Source organism: Elgaria multicarinata, chromosome 4 (assembly GCF_023053635.1).
Source record: "Elgaria multicarinata webbii isolate HBS135686 ecotype San Diego chromosome 4, rElgMul1.1.pri, whole genome shotgun sequence".
NCBI classification, from domain to species: domain Eukaryota; kingdom Metazoa; phylum Chordata; class Lepidosauria; order Squamata; family Anguidae; genus Elgaria; species Elgaria multicarinata.
The window spans coordinates 46,377,164-46,394,591 of NC_086174.1; the positions used below are offsets into that span (position 1 = coordinate 46,377,164).

The 17,428-nt window shown below is 41.5% G+C and overlaps 1 protein-coding gene across 1 annotated transcript in view; it reads right to left on the reverse strand.

Moving 5' to 3' along the window:
- DNAH8 (dynein axonemal heavy chain 8) overlaps positions 1 to 14,847 on the reverse strand; it is a 154,984-nt gene extending 140,137 nt beyond the window's left edge. Inside the window, exons 1-11 of the mRNA XM_063125403.1 lie at positions 14,725 to 14,847; positions 14,172 to 14,361; positions 10,582 to 10,745; positions 9,507 to 9,683; positions 7,379 to 7,492; positions 5,806 to 5,913; positions 5,072 to 5,173; positions 4,134 to 4,280; positions 3,374 to 3,571; positions 2,591 to 2,667; positions 1,259 to 1,358 (exon numbers count right to left, since the gene is read on the reverse strand). Coding sequence (XP_062981473.1) covers positions 1,259 to 1,358; positions 2,591 to 2,667; positions 3,374 to 3,571; positions 4,134 to 4,280; positions 5,072 to 5,173; positions 5,806 to 5,913; positions 7,379 to 7,492; positions 9,507 to 9,683; positions 10,582 to 10,745; positions 14,172 to 14,361; positions 14,725 to 14,832 — 1,485 coding nt within the window. The 5' untranslated portion in view covers positions 14,833 to 14,847. The remainder of the gene's footprint in view (positions 1 to 1,258; positions 1,359 to 2,590; positions 2,668 to 3,373; positions 3,572 to 4,133; positions 4,281 to 5,071; positions 5,174 to 5,805; positions 5,914 to 7,378; positions 7,493 to 9,506; positions 9,684 to 10,581; positions 10,746 to 14,171; positions 14,362 to 14,724) is intronic.
- Positions 14,848 to 17,428: the final 2,581 nt, after the last annotated feature.

The window sequence follows — 17,428 nt, forward strand, 5'->3', positions numbered from 1 at the left end:
TGGAGAAGGGTGGGCAAAATGGGGGCTGAATAAGCCCCCTCCTCTGGCTCCACCACCGTCGCCGCACGGACTGCGGCGGCAGTGGAGCCAGGTAAGCCCTCTCCCCCACTTAACTGCCTCCATCGCGGTCCATGATAGGCTTCAACTGAGGGCCAGGCCTCAAACTGGAAGAGCAGGCCACAGCCTGCTCTTCTCGCTTGAGGCCTGGCCCTCAGTTGAAGTTGGCACCGGACCACGATGGAGGCAGGTAAGCCCCCCTCCCCCTTACCTGGCTCTGTTGCGGTCCGGCACGGGCTTCAACTGAGGGCCAGGCCTCAAACCGGAAGAGCAGGCCACGGACTGCGACGGAGGCAGGTAAGCCCCCCTCCCCCCTTACCTAACTCTGTCGCCATCACCACATGGACTGCAGTGGCAGCGCCACTGCCAAGTGAGCCCCCCTCTGCCCCATTTACCTGCATTCAGAGCTCTGGATGGAGGTGAACTGCTTCACTTCGATCCGCAGCTCCCCCGACCCGATTCGGATCCGCCTTTGGCGGAGGCAGATTGGGTCGCTCTGCTCCGGATTTGCAATCCAAATCGGAGCGGAGCACAGCCCTAGAAAAGGCCCTCTCCTCAGTTGCCATCCTCTGAACCGCCCTTGGAGGTACTTGGAAGAGGGTCTCAGATGCTGCTATCATAGGGAGAGGTCACCCAGTTTGCTCTTTCTCTAACTGATAATTCATTTAATGCTAATCAGTCCAATCTCTGATCCAACATTCCCAAAGAGAAATAACATAAAACTAAAGCCTGTAACACTCATACACCAAAATACAGGACTAAAAATGTGTTTCTCTACCTCTCTTGTGGTATCAATTATTTTAGATCTCTTTTTATTAGGGCTGTGAACCAACTGAAGAATTTTAGCTGATTTATCATCAGGCTTTTAACTAAAAAAATTTCAACTGCATTTAAGTACATAGCAAAACCTCAATAGGTGTCCTTTTCAAGGAAATGGGTATTTTAACTTACAATTTCATACACAAAATTTATATTTGAGTTTATATGCTGCTTATCTGCTGTAAACACCTTCTTCAATAACAATAACACTCCAGAATCAAATTACCCTCAAAAAATAAACAAGTGTGCATGAAGTGCCAGGCCCATTTATTAAAATTTTCCCTTATTGGTTAAAATTAGCTTCTACAAATTAATCAACCAAAACTGACAAGTAAACCTATTAAAATGCTTAGATTCTACTCAAGGTAAATGCACTAAATACCTTTTTAGTAGCTTCAAGTTCTGCAACATAATGCTGAAGAATGCGAGCAATCGTGTGTGCTATTTCATGCTGAAGACATGGCATGTTCAGCTTCTGAAACCTAAAGAGATCATATTCAAATACAGAAAAACACAGAATGTGCTCCTGAAAGCTTGGAGTTTTAACCCTCCAAGCTCAAACTCATGTTTCCTATTCAGAACTAAGCAAGACTAACAAGTAAGAACTGTAATAACTTAGTTTGCTGTGGCAAAAACAACAAGGGTCACATCTTTAAAGAGAAATCTATTTATTGTGGTGCCAACTGTAGCTGCAATTCTAGCTCCTATATTTATTGTAGCTGCAATTGATGTAGTAGGCTTTGCCTAAAGAAGCTCATCCATTTATTAGGGCCAAGCTAGAAATGATGTTACTTGCGTGAATGTAGTTAATGTGCACATTTTGAGAGTTAATGTGCAAGTCGAGGAAGGTGGGCCTCTAGACTGAAGCATCAAAAGCCTCAGTCTGGGTTTTAGACCTTGTTGGGGTAGATTGCCTACTTGGAGCTCTCCCAGGTGCTGCAACATCCAGCCTGCCTTGCTCTGAGCCATGTGGGCTCCAGCTCAGAACATGACATGACAGAAAGGAAACATCTGTTGAGCTGCCTCCTGCTCGCACAACATTGGATTTCACAGTTGCTTTTGTAAACCACCCAGAGAACTTCAGCTATGGGGTGGTATATAAATGTAATAATAATAATTTGTTGCAGCTAAACTGTTAAGCTGGCATTTGCTGCATTTATGTGAAAGGGAGATCCATAGCTAATTATGGGCCTCCTTCAAGTATTTTATGACTCTCCTCAAGTATTTGGAGATGCAAATCTCCCTTTCAGTTTTACCTGTTTACCGCAGCAAACATATACCACCAGTCTAGCTGCCGTGAGAAGCAACCCCTACTACCAAGTTCCCTACAATGAGTTCCCTACAATCCAGTGAGAGCCTTGTCTTCACGTTAAAAGTGTCCATTCTGCAATGGTGTTATCATATGCGATAATTGTCCTAGTGTCTTTCTGCTAAACACCATTTGCAAGAGTATGATCTAATTTGCTTCAGCTGGAGATATATTATTAATTATGCTGCAAAGGAAATGAGAAACAAGCTGGCATGTGGTATCCTTTTCCAGATCAATTATATTTTACAGAAGAGAGAGTTCTTTGTTTGTGAGATGTTGCAAGGGAGATGGCATCTTCCCATGTATTTCAAAATGTGCATAAACTTTTATACTGCCCAGACGGAATAGAGTTTTGAGAACATACTTCTTCTAGTTTAAAATATTTCCTAAACCTGTTTGCCATACCTTTGAAGCAGCTGGAGAGCAAGTTGTGAAGACAAGATCTTTCCAAAACATGTTCCCATAAAAGTCTGTATTTGAACCTAAAGGAAAAGGTAAATATTTAATGGCAGGAACTCATAGATGAATCCAAAGTGCAGGGAACCGCTACGAGGAAGATTCACTCAAGTTATCCTGAGGGAAAATCTGCTGCATTCAAACCCCTTCTTGTTTGGAGGGGAAAGGCAGCCATTGGGAAAAGAAACACATGGCTAGAGGGGGAAGAAAACAGCCATGCCTACATTATATATGGAAATTAAACTGCCAGAAATGGATGAGCAGCTCCCAACCACAGCCTGCCCACTAACACAGAAAATGAATGAGGTCCACCATCCACTGCACACCCACCCATCAATGTCAGCAGTTACACACACACACACACACACACACACACACACACACACAGCATCTAATGAGCAAAGTGGCTGAGACACAGCCCAATTGCCCCATGCTAGATGTTGGTAATGCAAAAATACAGGGTCTTGAAGCACTTCTTCAAACCACTGTGGAGACTCTTTTTCCTTATCCCTGAGACCATATCACGAAAACAGTCCCCAGATACCTGACAGCAAAGTATGTTTCCCCCCCCTCCAAAACGAAGACACAGTGTTACAAAACCACAAGACACATTATGAGGCAATAGAAAATATTGTTTTCTTTTTAAGTCTCAAAAATATCAACCATTTCTATCTCTGAATTAGTAGCATTGCTAGAATTTGACTATACATTAGAAATATGAATGCTACTTACCTCTAAATTTTCAATTTTTGTCATGAAATCTGCAAAATCTACATCAAATTCTGTTTTCCGTGGGTCAAGAATGTCGTATTTTTTCTTTTGGACACTTTGGTAAATGTTTTTGAACTTAATTGCCATTATATCAATCCCTTCTACGGTAGACATACTCAGCGCAGAAAAAGTCTGAACTATGGTTATCATCTCTGTAATCTAAAATTTGGGGGGAAATTATTTTCACTTCAAAACAATAACTAATGATTCTGTTAATAACCAATGCATTTAGGGCTGGGCTAATATATCCAAATTGTTCTGACTGTCAGCTTCCCTCAGAACTCTTCATTTTATGCAGGGGGTGGAGTGGAGATTCTAACTACAACCTTCTCAAATGGACCCACCCATAATAGCCCTTACATTCAATATACAGAGGCTTAGTCCTCACTGACACAGTAAACCTCTGTATGGCCTGTACTGCTGGGAAGGACTATTATGATAAGGACTGCACCTCAGGATTGAACAGGGCCCAGATTGCAGTAGTGAAAGTTAGGCAAAATGTACCATAAAGAACTGGAAGCCCTGGTTAAAATCAAGTACCTCCAGCCCACTAAAAAAAAAGAAGAAGAAAATTCATTGTCCACCTTAATAGAAGATGAAAACCGCTGCCCTTACAAATACATAGACTTAATGTTAGCAAAACCCTTTAGTTTGCAGGCTGAAATCACAGAACAATATGCATTGTGTTTTATTCTTGACAATGTTTTTGAAGTGCACTTACTTTTTCTAGCCTTTTACAGAAAGCTTCAAATTTGCCAAAAATATACATTTCAGATACTTCAAATGTCTTCTCCCCTAAAGTCTCCAAAATTTGTTTTCTTGTTTTGTGAAAACTTTTCTGATATTCTTTAAACAGAAAAATGCAGTCCTAAAACATTAAAAGCAAACAGCCAAATCAGAAAGGATGAAAGAAAGAAAGGGTTATTAGGCAGGACACCTGGAGGTGTAAGCTGTGCCTTGAAGCTTCCTAGAAGAAGGATCTATTGAAATATTACAACTACTATAGAAAACCCTCACCATTTGCAGTTGCTTTTACACTGTCGGTAGCTTCTCCACTTAGAACTTGCCTTTGCATTTTATATTCAAAAATTAATATTTTATCTAGCTTAATCGCTGTCTACGAAATGTGAAGAAATCTAAATCAAGTTTTGTCCACATGAGCAAGAAGCGGCAGTTCTGAGGATAAACTTTTCTAAGGATAAACAATAAGGGGTCCTTCCCCCTGCCCCCACCTTCATTGCTGAACATTTCTCGCTAATTAAGGGGAAATGCTGACAAGGTGTTTGCTATTTTGTAACAATTCAAAATTAATTTCTTTTAACTTTCTGGTGTAAAGACCAAACTGCAAACTGCTGTGCTGGGGAAAATTCCCTCAGGCCCTAATTAGGCAGCAAACTCTACTGAGGAGGATCCGAATTTTTAAAATATTCAAAAAGTCATGTGAATTATGGTACTATACATATTTTCCTAATAGGCTTGATGAGAATTCACAACAGCAACTTATTTAGCATGAAAATTGAAGTCCTGTTTTATAGCAGTAATACATTAATAATAATACCTATTATAAATCTTTTAATACATAGCATACATCTTTTAGGAAACCATCAGTAGGGGGCAGTTATAATGCCACCGAAATTACACACTGTGTCCCACACAAACCTTAATTTTCTTAATTACTGTTGGCGTATCCTGTTCCCACACGCGACTGAAACCTCCATCGGTAATATATGCCTTGCATGCTGTTACCATTTGATTTGTAACCTATCATATGCAAATGAAAGACAAAAAGGCCCAGGTATGTCACAATAGGTAGAACAAGAGAAATATATATACATGACAGGATGAAGACAATGTCGATCAGTAAGTGACTTGCACGGCAAAACCTCAGCTTTTTGCACATTTCTAGAGTGTTGTGTGTAAGGGAATTTTAAATTCTTAAATATGATGATTCACAGACACACTAAATATTTTGGATACGAGTTCTCTAAACTAAATCCCTTACCAATGTATCAAATTAATTTACTCTCCCCTCCCCCAGCACTTCTCTCTTACTCATCACCCATTCTTCTCTGACTCCTGTGCAGTCTTGCTAAGCCTCCCAAACTCTCCCATCTTCCTCCTGTGCTGTAAGTAGCAAGACTTCACTGTCACAATAAAGTTCTAGGTTGAGGTAGAAAGAAAGGGCATTTCTACATGGGGCTTTCATCCTGCACCTTTACCAGGCTTCTCCTTCTGGATTCTTTTCAGGATTAAGATCGGCTCCTTTACACATGCTATTTTCTGGGGTGGGGATGGGGCGTTCTTTCTCTGCTTTTCTATATGTTTTGCATTCTGAACTATTTCCACTCTTTTAAAATTACATACACAACTTTTTTTTTAATCAAAGTACTTACTTTTATGAACAGTGATGTCATTCTCTCAGAAGTATTATAATATCTTGAAACACTGTGAATCATTCGTATAGCATTGATCAGGTTTTGTATTCCATGGGCCATGGAAACCTAAGATAAACATATTGTAGGGTTAGAAAATTCATGGTGAGCGATAGTAGATTTTAAATTATGAGGCAGTGATAACAAAAGAAGGGGATGGATATCCCTTTCTTGTGAGCAAAGCTAAAATGTCTTAAAATGAGAAGTGCCAGAGCAAGTGTGTATCCTCTGTGTATGCACAGCATTCTCCTGGACTCAGTTCCTCCCTCCTCCTTCTCTTCCTTCCCAAATAGCCAGAAGGGGTATCTTACTGTCATAGCCATTGGTTGCTTGCATATTTATTTATTTATTTGATGAATTAGTTTTTAATCACCTATCCACTCAATAAAAAGAACAAAAACCAACAATGAAAAAAACTGAAAGCAGATAAAATACATTCATTACAAAACACAAACCAACAAACCAGGAGAAACCTCTAAAATCAAATAGCAGCACCATAGAGCAATGAAAACTCAGTATAACAGTATCGTTTTTACCAGCTTTGAGATTCTTTATCTCTGGTTTTAACGTTTGACTTTTATTCCCTGCCATCCGGCTCATCACAAACTGCTGCCTATGGTTCAGCCCTGACAGAGAGCTTAATTCTGCACCATCATCAAAAAGCCATTCAAAGTTATGTTTTTATTATTTCTAGTAAACCATGCTGCTTAACCACAAAATGGTTAACGGAATGCATTCCATTAACCATTTTGTGGTTAAGCAGCATGGTTTAGCGTGTTGTCTGAATTGGGCCATTATATCCTTCAACATATGGGGAATGGCTGTTACTCAGTGGTAGAGCACATTCCTTGCATGCAAAATGCCCCATGGTCAATCCCCAACATCTCCAGGTAGGACTAGGAAGGAATTCTGGCTGAAACCCTGGAGAGCCTCTGCCAGTCAGTGTTGGCAAAATTGAGCTGGATGGACCCATAGTTTGACACAATAACTGGGTTTGCACAATCACCGCAGCCCACCATGGCTTATTTAAACCAGGGTGGGTTGTGGCGTGTGCCATCATGTACTAGGTGGCTTTTGAATATTTAAACTGCGACTGCAACTTGACTTGTTGTCCAAACCCGGCAATGGTGGGTTGTTGTGGTGGTTAACAAACCACCCAGATTCCCATGGGCTATTTTAGGGTTGTGTGTGGTTTGTTAACCATGCCAACAACCCACCCTCATTGGGGTCAGATGATAAAATAAGCCACACTTACAGCTTGAATATTCAAAATGGCCACCCACACATGCTACAGCCAACAGTGTCTTAATTAAGCCATGGTGGCTGCTTCATCATTCTAAAGCAGTTTCCTTCATTCTCATTATTATATGCATAATTAGCAAGATATATAGATGTTAAAAAAGAGAATAGGACTATGTTAAAATATGCTCAATTTTGTGATCTACTGCTTTTTGACACACATTCTAAAGAACATTTGTTTCATGTACTACGATGTAAAATGTAACTCTATACAATTTTTTAAAAATGTACTTACTAAATCATAGTTATAGAGGGGCTGGCACACTTTTTCAAGAGTGTATAAGTATCTCACATTATCTTTTGATTCATTTGCTGTATCTGTTATTCTGGCATCCAGTTCTCGCCACAGCTAAAGAAAAAGAAAAGTGGAGCGTGCCAGTAACAATACAAATAAATTATGCAGAATTTGCAGGTTAGAAATTTAATTATATTCAAACCACATTGTCAAAATGTATGATGAAAACCTTAACTTTTCCCCAACTTCAAAATATACTGGGTAATTCCATCTTCATTTATTATTTCGTGAATATTAAAAAGCCTTTCTAATCCAGGGGACAGAAAGTTGGATTTGAAACTGGAACTTCCTAGCTCTGCCTTGGCTCACTGTGCGGACTTTGGCAATTTATTATAACTCAGCATTACAGTTTTCGATCTGCAAAAGGAGAATAAAAGACACTCACTTCATAGGATGGCTGGAAGAGGAAACACAACCAAATCATTTGCATCTCAAAACACAACCAAACCATATGCAGTGAAAGTGCAAAAATTCCTGTGGATGAAATTTGAACATTTGTTTTCCTTTTGCACAACAGCAACTCATACATTTTGAAAAAGCAGAAATGAAAAAGGATTTTCTGCTCCTTTCCCTGCATGGATCATATATCATTCTTTTACAATGACTGGAGAAGAGACTGGAGGGCTGTCTATATGCGGGGAAAGCCCCGGGGTGGCTGTGGATCTGCACTGCATTCGTTAGACGACACAAGCGCAGCTTCACAGCCACCGCACGCCCTCCCCGCAATGCTGCATTTTGAAGAAGTTGGGGATTTATCCTGATTTTTTTTCAAATGGAGCGACATCAACATGGCGCTTCCACTGTGTGATGTCGCTCCAAGGCCAATCCCGGGTCAACTCGTGGGCAAGCCTGATGGAAGGCAACCAGTGATTAGTCGCCTTCCACCTGGAAGAGGTTGGGGGCCACCTAGAAACCCCGCACTCCCTCTCCAATGTTGCCCCAGGAGAGGAAAAGTGCGGAGTCGAAGAGGGAGGAGGCACCAACCGAGCGTTGTGAAGGCAGCCCCTAGAAGAAGATAAGTAGATGTGACCACTATATTTTATCATTAGTTGCGTTTCCTGCATGCTTGAAAAATTATTTATTTGGGGACATATACTCAACATGAATTCATCCCAAATCATATGTACCACAACTGCTGCCAGTTTTGTGTGGAGTGGCCCCTCACCATATCGGCGAGGTCTGTAATCAGAAACCGTAGGGGGCACAGAGTCAATTACTGTGCCAATGGGAATAATCACACTGTTGTACGATTGTATTAATACAATCACAGCAATGCATTTTAAAGAGGATTAAACTCTGGCAAAGGAATGTTTACTACCCTTTCAATGTATGCTTATGGGGAGAGTCACCATTCTAATCTATGGTAGCAGTTAAAGAACTAAACCAGACAATAGTAGTTATTCTGAATGAATGAAACTGGATTAAGCATGTGTGATATTATATATGTGGCACACTGGTGAGAAAGGGTTTCCATGGAGACAGTACCCCCTATGTTTTCTTCACGTGTGTCAAGGATAACAATCCACTTTGGTGGTAAGGCAACTCTGTTTTATTGAGCGTAATACAGCTATATGGAGAAAGTCCTACAGACAAAGAAGTTCTCAATTGACAGTGTGAAAAGCAGGTATATGTATACATAGTAGCATCTTAACCAATTGGCAGTTATTCCAATCCCATCATGTAATTCACTTGCAAGAACCAAACTACATACAGAGACCTACATACAGAGCAGGTATAGCAAGGCTTCTGGCCTTGTTTTCTCACATGTGAGCTGCTCTACAAGAGAAGGAAGTGACTGTCAAGGTTCTAAACAGGTGGAGAGAGTTCTCTTCTGTAGACTGTTCCCTCCACATATAGGGGGGTGATGGGGTGGGTGGGGTGACGAGAACGGCAAAGGGATGGAGCTATGTACTCACCCCTACTCCCCTTCCTTGTGTGTAGAGCTTACCTGTGAGGAGAATGTTTGACTACGGCCAGTATGTCATTAAACCCCCTACACACACACATAGAAGCATAGATATTTATATCAGTTAAATAGTGCTGTTTTAAAATAAAAAATTAGTATTACCTTTATCATTTTGGAACGTGAAACACTTAGAACATTTATGACAGCCTTGCAATTTTGTCCTTTGATCTGTTCAATGATAAAATTAAACTTCGCAGACATACGCTTCCAATGTTCTAGTTCAGTCAGAGGACCCGAGTCATCAGCTTCTTTCCTCATCTGTTCACTCTCAATCAAAACCTGCAAATCAGTGGCAGAAAGTTAAGTTTATGCAAAAGTTTATCACTTGGTTATAAACATTTAGCACTCTAGTTAGTCATTATTAGCTCTACCAATTTTCCAAAGCGCCCAGAGAGCTTCAGCGATTGGGTGGTATAGAAATGCAATAAATACATAAAGTTTCTTGTAGCAGAAACGTAAGTGCTGATCATTAATGCTGATGAAAGTAAGCTGGACTAAATTCAATTATGCCTATTTAACATACACTTTTTCTTTTTTTTAATCAACCTTTAGTTACACAGACGACATGTTAGTCAGCGGAGGGGGAATAGCCAACTCCATGGATGTCTATTGAGGGGGTACTCCCCACACGACATGTTGCCACGCCGCCCTGGAGCGGTTGAGGCTCACATTGAGTGGATTATCAGTCAACGTGGCACATGAGTGACAGAGCCCCCGCCCTTCGCCCCACCCTCTTCCCTCCCTCAGTTCCCAGTGGATTCCCAGAAGCCACCGTGGGCTGAAATCCATGGCAGCCATTTGACAGTGTGGCAAGATGGTTGATGTTGAGGAGGAGGAATCAGAAAGAGGGATGGTAGATTGATCAGTTGGGCTGAGGCTTTGATAATGGTGGTAGGCAGCCAGGAAGCTTCAGTGGAGGGCTGTGCAGAAGGGGCTTTTAGCAGCGGCAGGCTTTAGCGACAGCAAGGGGCTCATCAGCAGCACCCTGCTGTGGTGCCACTAGATTTTGGTGCTGGCCCTGGTTTTAAAGAGCATATTTGAAACATGGCCGTGGAACAAATGTACTTTTCACTTTGCCCAGCTGAACCCCACATGTAGATGTAACACTCCATACAACACTATGCCATATATCCTGTAAAACCAGTTCTTCATAGCTCAGGTACTGTAAGAAACTTACTTGTTCAATTTGCTTATACCATATCATGAGCACATCCTCTAGCTGATGAACAGTATCAGGATTGGCAGCCGCTGCTGTCACTTCCTCAAAAGACTGGAATTTAGCAAAGTCAATGTAATCTATTTTTTTCAACTGAACAGTCCCTTCAATGCTCACTCTGGCACCTAAAACCAATAGAGAATATACTGAGATTTTGCCATTTCATCCTTACGCTGTTTCATTTGAGGAGCCACCCGTACACATCCTGCACACTAATGTGTTCTCTGCTGCTCCCTTCCCTCCTTCCCCCTTCCCCTGATTGTGCTGCAGCTGGTAACTATTCCTTACAGACCTATTGATGGAAAATTTCACTTCCAAGAAACAAAAGTACATGGACCAGTGTGTTTAGCTAGGTGGGCTCAAGCTGTTGCAATATTAAATGGGGGGTGGAATTCAAATGGGATCTCAGCTGTATTTTTTTTTAAAAAAAAACATCTGTTCATGAATATTATAGAATATTGGAAAACCTGGAGGCTGACTGCTCAGGCCTTGGCCAGTTCACTTAACCTCAGCTCTGCCTCCCTCTGTGTTAGCTCTCAGCTCAGCTTGGCTCCTCACTCTCTACAAAAAAACTCTGCTTCCAAGGCACAGCAGGCAAGAGAGGGCAGCCAGTTGTGTCCTAGAAAAAGCCCACACCTCTTCCTCTTCTTTATCCATTAGCCTTGACTACAATGGCAGTCTTTTTTGACTGATCATCTCTGGGGGAACTTGGCCTGCATGGCCAATGTTAGGTGGCAGTGGGTAGAGTAGAACGGTCACGTACTAGATTGATTTAATTTAATATAATAATCTCATTTCTACAAGTAGATGTCGGCTTATGTGGAAGTGAAATGGGCACCATGCTGAACTAAATATTGTGTTGACCCATTTGCCCTTTCCCCGTCTTTGGCTCAAAACGTGCTTGCAAAGCTGGAGACAGCCAGAACAGCCTCAGAAAGTAGAGGCAAACATTCCAAAAAAGAGATAACAGTGGATGGTATCACTTTTGATAAGAAAGAAGAAAACCGTTAAGAGGAAAGGAGAAGCAAAGGGGGGCATTTACTTTTTAGGTTTTTCCTGCTTATGGGACAAAATTGCATGTCACACAGTTTTGTGCCAGTGATTAATCTTGTTTGATTAATATAAGGCTATCATAAGTTATATACAAAATCTCCTTTCCTTCATGATACTTTGGTGTTTTTTTATATTTTGATTTGTACTGTTCCAGTATCCTGTCCTCTGATATTAAGAAGTACTGTTAGTAAGAAATGCATAATATGCACCCTGCCCCTACACATTGGCCTGTTAAAGTTCAGGCCAGTTTCAGATTTCCATGTCTTGGAGAAAACTAGCTCTCACTCCGATGGTGCCAAAGGTATATAGCACAGTCTAGGGCAGGCAAAGGTCAAGTTCCCAAAGCAGCAACTCAACTACAAATCAGAAGTCTAGTAGTGTAACCAAAGACAGCAGGAGTCAAGTTCCAAAGGGAAGGAAGCAGGAGATCAGCTTGGCAGCAAGATCTTCTCAGAGCAAGACCAGCTGCTCGGATTAAACGCCAACACCTCAAAGCTTGCTTTTATTGGGCACGGTGGAGCTGAGTTGTCTTTGGGGTAAGGTAACTGAGTCTTCCGTTAAGTGGCAGGTTGGTGCTGTAGCCTAGGTGCACCCTTGAGAAACACAGCTCAATCTGCAAGGCTTGTGGCAGAAATACAGTTCTGGTGGTAGAAGATGTACCATGTCAGGACCTGCCTGCTCCTGGAACTCGAATCAGATGTAATGGGGCCTCTTTGGAAGGGGAGCACCCTGAAGACTCCATGCTAGTGGGGGACTCCAAGACAGCTGTTATGGTCATCCCAGCCCCCACTGAGTCCAGGGACAAGATATATGCAGCTTGCCACATTCCTGGGAATCCCACCAGATGTTAGAAACTTGTGGTCCTCCAGATATTTGACCTACAATTCACCATTGGCTGTGCTGGCTAGGGAATGATAGGAGTTGTAGGCCAAACACCTGGAAGGCCACAAGCTGACCACCTCTGCCTTACACTGAAAATGGGAAAGACACTGTATGGGGTTGACTATCCCTGCATGCTGTCCTCTCCAGCACATTTGCCAGGCTGGAAGATGCATGATTTACATGGAAAGTCATCCCTGCATGCAAAAAGGAAAAGTCATCCCTGCTTGCTGTCTTCTCCCCCATTTAAATTCCCCTCCCCCTCCCCAGCTGACTAGTGTTGGATGGGGGGAGTCACATGATCTCAGCACGCAAGGAGGGCCATTTCAAACCTTCCCATCCTCACGCACTGAGGATGGGGAGGTTTGAAATGTGTGTGTCTGGTGTGTGACAGAGTGAGTGGGACAGGCTGTAAGTGAGAGTGTGAATGAGTGAGAGGGAAAGAGAAGGGGATGATGGGGACCCTGACTACATTCAACTCCACCCCTATCCACACCCACTGCCACCCCAGGACACACCCAACCCCATCTTCAGCCATTCCTACAACTGGCATGCTGCTCTTGCCCATATACCTTTAGCCCTCAGGGCTCCAACCCACCCTACAGTTTCCTCCAAGATCCCAAGAACTGTGGCATTAAAAAAGCCTGGATAAAAGACACCATTTAAAGACAAAACACTCACCTGGAAGCATGAGACCTCCCTTTGCCAAGCCCTGTCCCTCAGGACAAGACCCTGAGTCAAATGCTTCCAGGATTAGAGCCTTCACTTATGAACTGGGGAAGGTGGAGATACAAAGCCTATTTTGTAGGTTTGGTAGCCTTCAAAGAACCCTTCAATTGTTGGTTGGTACCACAACCATCCTGCCTGACTCCTGGTTTTGTGTCTTAGCTAGGAGGAAGCTCCTCTGCTGCTTCAGCAATTGTGTGGACCTTGGCTTCAGAGCCTCGTGTGGCACAGAGCGGTAAAGCAGCAGTTTCTGCAGCTGAAACTCTCCCCATGGCCTGAGTTCGATCCCAGCGGAAGCTGGTTTCAGGCAGCTGGCTCGGGTCGACTCAGCCTCCCATCCTCCTGAGGTTGGTAAAATGAGTACCCAGTTAGCTGGGGGAAAGGTAATAACGGCCGGGGAAGGCAACAGCAAACCACCCCGCTATAAGGCCTGCCAAGAAAATGTCAGCGAAAGCTGGCGTCCCTCCAAGAGTCAAAGAGTCAGTAATGACTCAGTGCTTGCACGAAAGGTTCCTTTCCTTTTTTCCTGGCTTCAGTACTAGTATACATTCCTATCTTTCCTGCAAGCGTGTGATTTCAGGCACACCATTTCTGTGTTGGTGTAAACAGTACATCTGGTTCCAGAGTCTGGGTGCTGGGAACTCTGGTTCAAGATACACATATGTGTGTATTGCCCTACAAGTTATTTTTGTTCAAAACCAAACACACTGATTTAGCACAGTTGATCTACATGAAGAACTGTCCGGAGATACACCTTTGCTATGGGATTTATGGTGAATATATCCTGGATTAGGACCCATCTCTTTGTTAAGTACACAAAGGATACAATATTTCAAAACCAAATATCTTAAATAAATCAATGTCATGCTTTACTAATTCAGTATTGCTCTTACCATCCAAAAATGCCAAATATCTATTCAGAGTTTCAGTAAAACTCAGTTTTTCAGACTCTCCCTGCTTGGTTTGGTTCAAAGCACCCCAGTTATTTGTGGCAAGAACAGCTGGCAGAAAAACATTTAAAATGACATTCTTGATCCCAAGCAGGAGACCTTCACTTCCGTCCATTACTGAAAAGTAAATGTCCTGGAAAAGAAATGTTAGGAAAACTATTACGAATCAAAAGCCCAAAAACCAGTTACACAACACTCTCCTGGGTTTTTAAATAAATCTAATAAAATAAATCTAATAATTTTAAAATAAATCTAATAAGCCAGTTCTTCCTGTTCCAGTGAGAAATGAATAGTCCCCCTATCCCACATACTGGCCTCCACTGAGAAACTCTGCATAGTCCACACAGATGTACGGCATCCACCCAGAACCAGGATTCCCTCCAATTTATGGCCCCTCTCTCCATCATTACCCTTGTCTATCCAATGGGTGCTTTGCTAATGATGATGATGATAATAATAATAATAATAATAATAATAATAATAATAATAAGGGTACCTCATGCATATTCTTAACATTCACAGCCACGTCATTCCTAGCACGCACAAAAAATAAACACAATCCTTTGAACTTGTCTGGCGATTCATCTACATACAATTTCATCATTTTAGTTCCTTTCAGCATTCCTGGAATTGCTCTACCGCACTCTGAAAACAAAGACATTAAAATTGGTTATGCTCTTATCTTAAAAAAAACATACACGTGCAGCTGCAATGGTGCATAAACTGGCTGTGTTACTGTGTCATCCTGTACTTGGCAAAGGAGACAAGCCCATCCTGCTACGGACAATCCTTTTTACAGGTTACTGCAACGTTACAGGTGTGCAAGTTTGTGCTGAAGGCAAACACTTCATAATGGTGAGAAAATCTTTAAGAAGGTATGTAGACAGGTCTTCTCTATCCTGCAAAAATAGATGATGCATCCGGCTTCCAAGACAGGCCCATGAAGGAACCAAATGCTTTTAGAATTTTGAAGTTCATGAGTTTGAATGGAACGATGAACTATGCATTATATCAAGATATTTGCAAAATGAACCCCCTGTCCCAAATCAAAGGATTCCATCCCTTATTTTTAAGCTGTACATAAAAAAAACCCTGAAATTGAAGTGTATCAAGTTAGATAAGATAATTAACATTTACCTACACCAGGAGCTTCACCCTCCTGATATAAGAACTTCAATGTTCTGCTTCCTCCTTTCATAAAAAAACTATCAAATGCTTGTAACTGTTAAAATAAAAGTAGAAAATTAGTAAGTGAGCATTTGCCAAAACAATGTTTTTTTCTTTAAAAGAAAACAACTTTGCTTAACTAGACAGTACTTAGTGACTATTACCAAATGTTTCCAATAATGTAAAGAAAATGCATTCACTTTCTTTCACCTGCAATAACTTTCAGCTGTTCTACCTACCTTGCAAGATGTATAATTCACTTTTTACTTTGACTTTATAGAAACCCTAAACATTTATCATACTTACCTTGTCCTATTTTTTCTCCAGGAAACTGTAAAATTGTGCAACATTGTCAGAGGGGAAGTTATGATGATAGATAGCTTTGCCAGATGCAAAAGAAGATAGGAATCCTGCACCTTTGATCATTTCTGTAGCAGAAGGAATTTTAGCTGGTGTAGTTTGTCATGCAAGCTATGCCTACTGAAATTCTCTCTTCTACATCAATATTAAAAATGCAGGGACCCTGATAAATAAAATAAATAATTATAGCATCAACTACACCATCAGTGGCTCTTTCCTCTTACCATCCTCCAATGTGATATGCATCATTGCTTCCCACAAATGCCTTTCTATTGTCCAGATAAGACAAGCAGATCAGTATCTATACAAATAAGTAAATGGCCACAAATCTAAAATATATATAAAAAATGAAACCAGCCAGAACATTTCATTATTCTAAGTGATTCTGCTGCTGACCTGAAAGTTATCATTCTCCAAAAAAGAACTTTAAAGGGAGACTCCAGAATAAAATTGTTAAACTACCATTAATTAGCAAGTTGATATTTGTGCTCATTCAAAATCTTCTCCCACTGCAGATGCTAAATTAACATAGCAAAGTTAGGAAGATTGTGTTTTCTGTCACTAATTTACTGTTTTTTACGAATGGCAACTGCGCTTATCTTATATACTTTTGTGTTTTCCATAAACATGTCATAGGTTATGCTCCATGCATTTCATGGACTTTTGTCTGCACTATTTACGCTTTTTTCCTCTTTATATGTAGATCTTTATAGACAGATCTATCTACCAACTGAGGATTACATTATATGCACCTGATGAAGTTCACTTTGATCCATGCATGTAAGAAAAGCTCTGTGGGATCAAACTATAGGCCTATCTAGTCCAGCATCCTGTTTCTCGCAGTGGCCATCCAGATGCCTCTGGGAAAGGTACAAGCTTATCTCTTATATAAAAGCCCAGAGTCCTCCTCCAAGCCACTTATGCAAATAGGAGAGAAGGCAGAGGCAGTGGAGGCCAATCCACTGCCTCTGCCTTCTCTCCTATTTGCATGTTCTCTCCTATTTGCACTTATAGGCCATTCCACTGCCTTGGAAGTTGCAAGAAAAATAACTGCCATCTAGGGAAGTTCCAAGATAGAAGGCCAGAGGGCTCCGCCAAGCCACTTCTAGGTTTTGCCCTCTGGCGCCATCTAGCAAGGTTTCTCAGAACTGCGGCCTTCTATGGAAGTTCCAAGTTCTGAGAAAGAAATAGTTTTGTCTCATGAGGGTAAATTTGATAGAATGGGAAAGAACAGGCGAAGTTGGTTCAAAATTTTAGCCCAAGGACAGACATTAGAAAAGGTGGGCGTTTATTTGCCAGAACTGGTATTTACCCATGGACAACTGTATGTGGCAATGTCCAGAGTCTGACAGTCTGAGGACAATTGATGTGAAAGAACAGGGGAAGTTGATTCAAAAATTTAAAAAAGTGTATACCAAAAATACTGTATTCAAAGAAGTGCTAACAAAATAAATACACCTGTCGTATGACAGGCTTTTTTGCTAGTGCCATAATAAAAGTTAATCTTTAAACCAGTGCTGGACAACCTTTTTTCACCCCAAAGTGGGTAACCTGCTGGAACCACATGCAACAGTTCGTAAGGCCAAGCCACATACACACCCCATTCACACAGATCCACCATAACACACAGGTTACCAGTTCCTCACTCATGCTTCAAGGTGCCACAAGGCTCT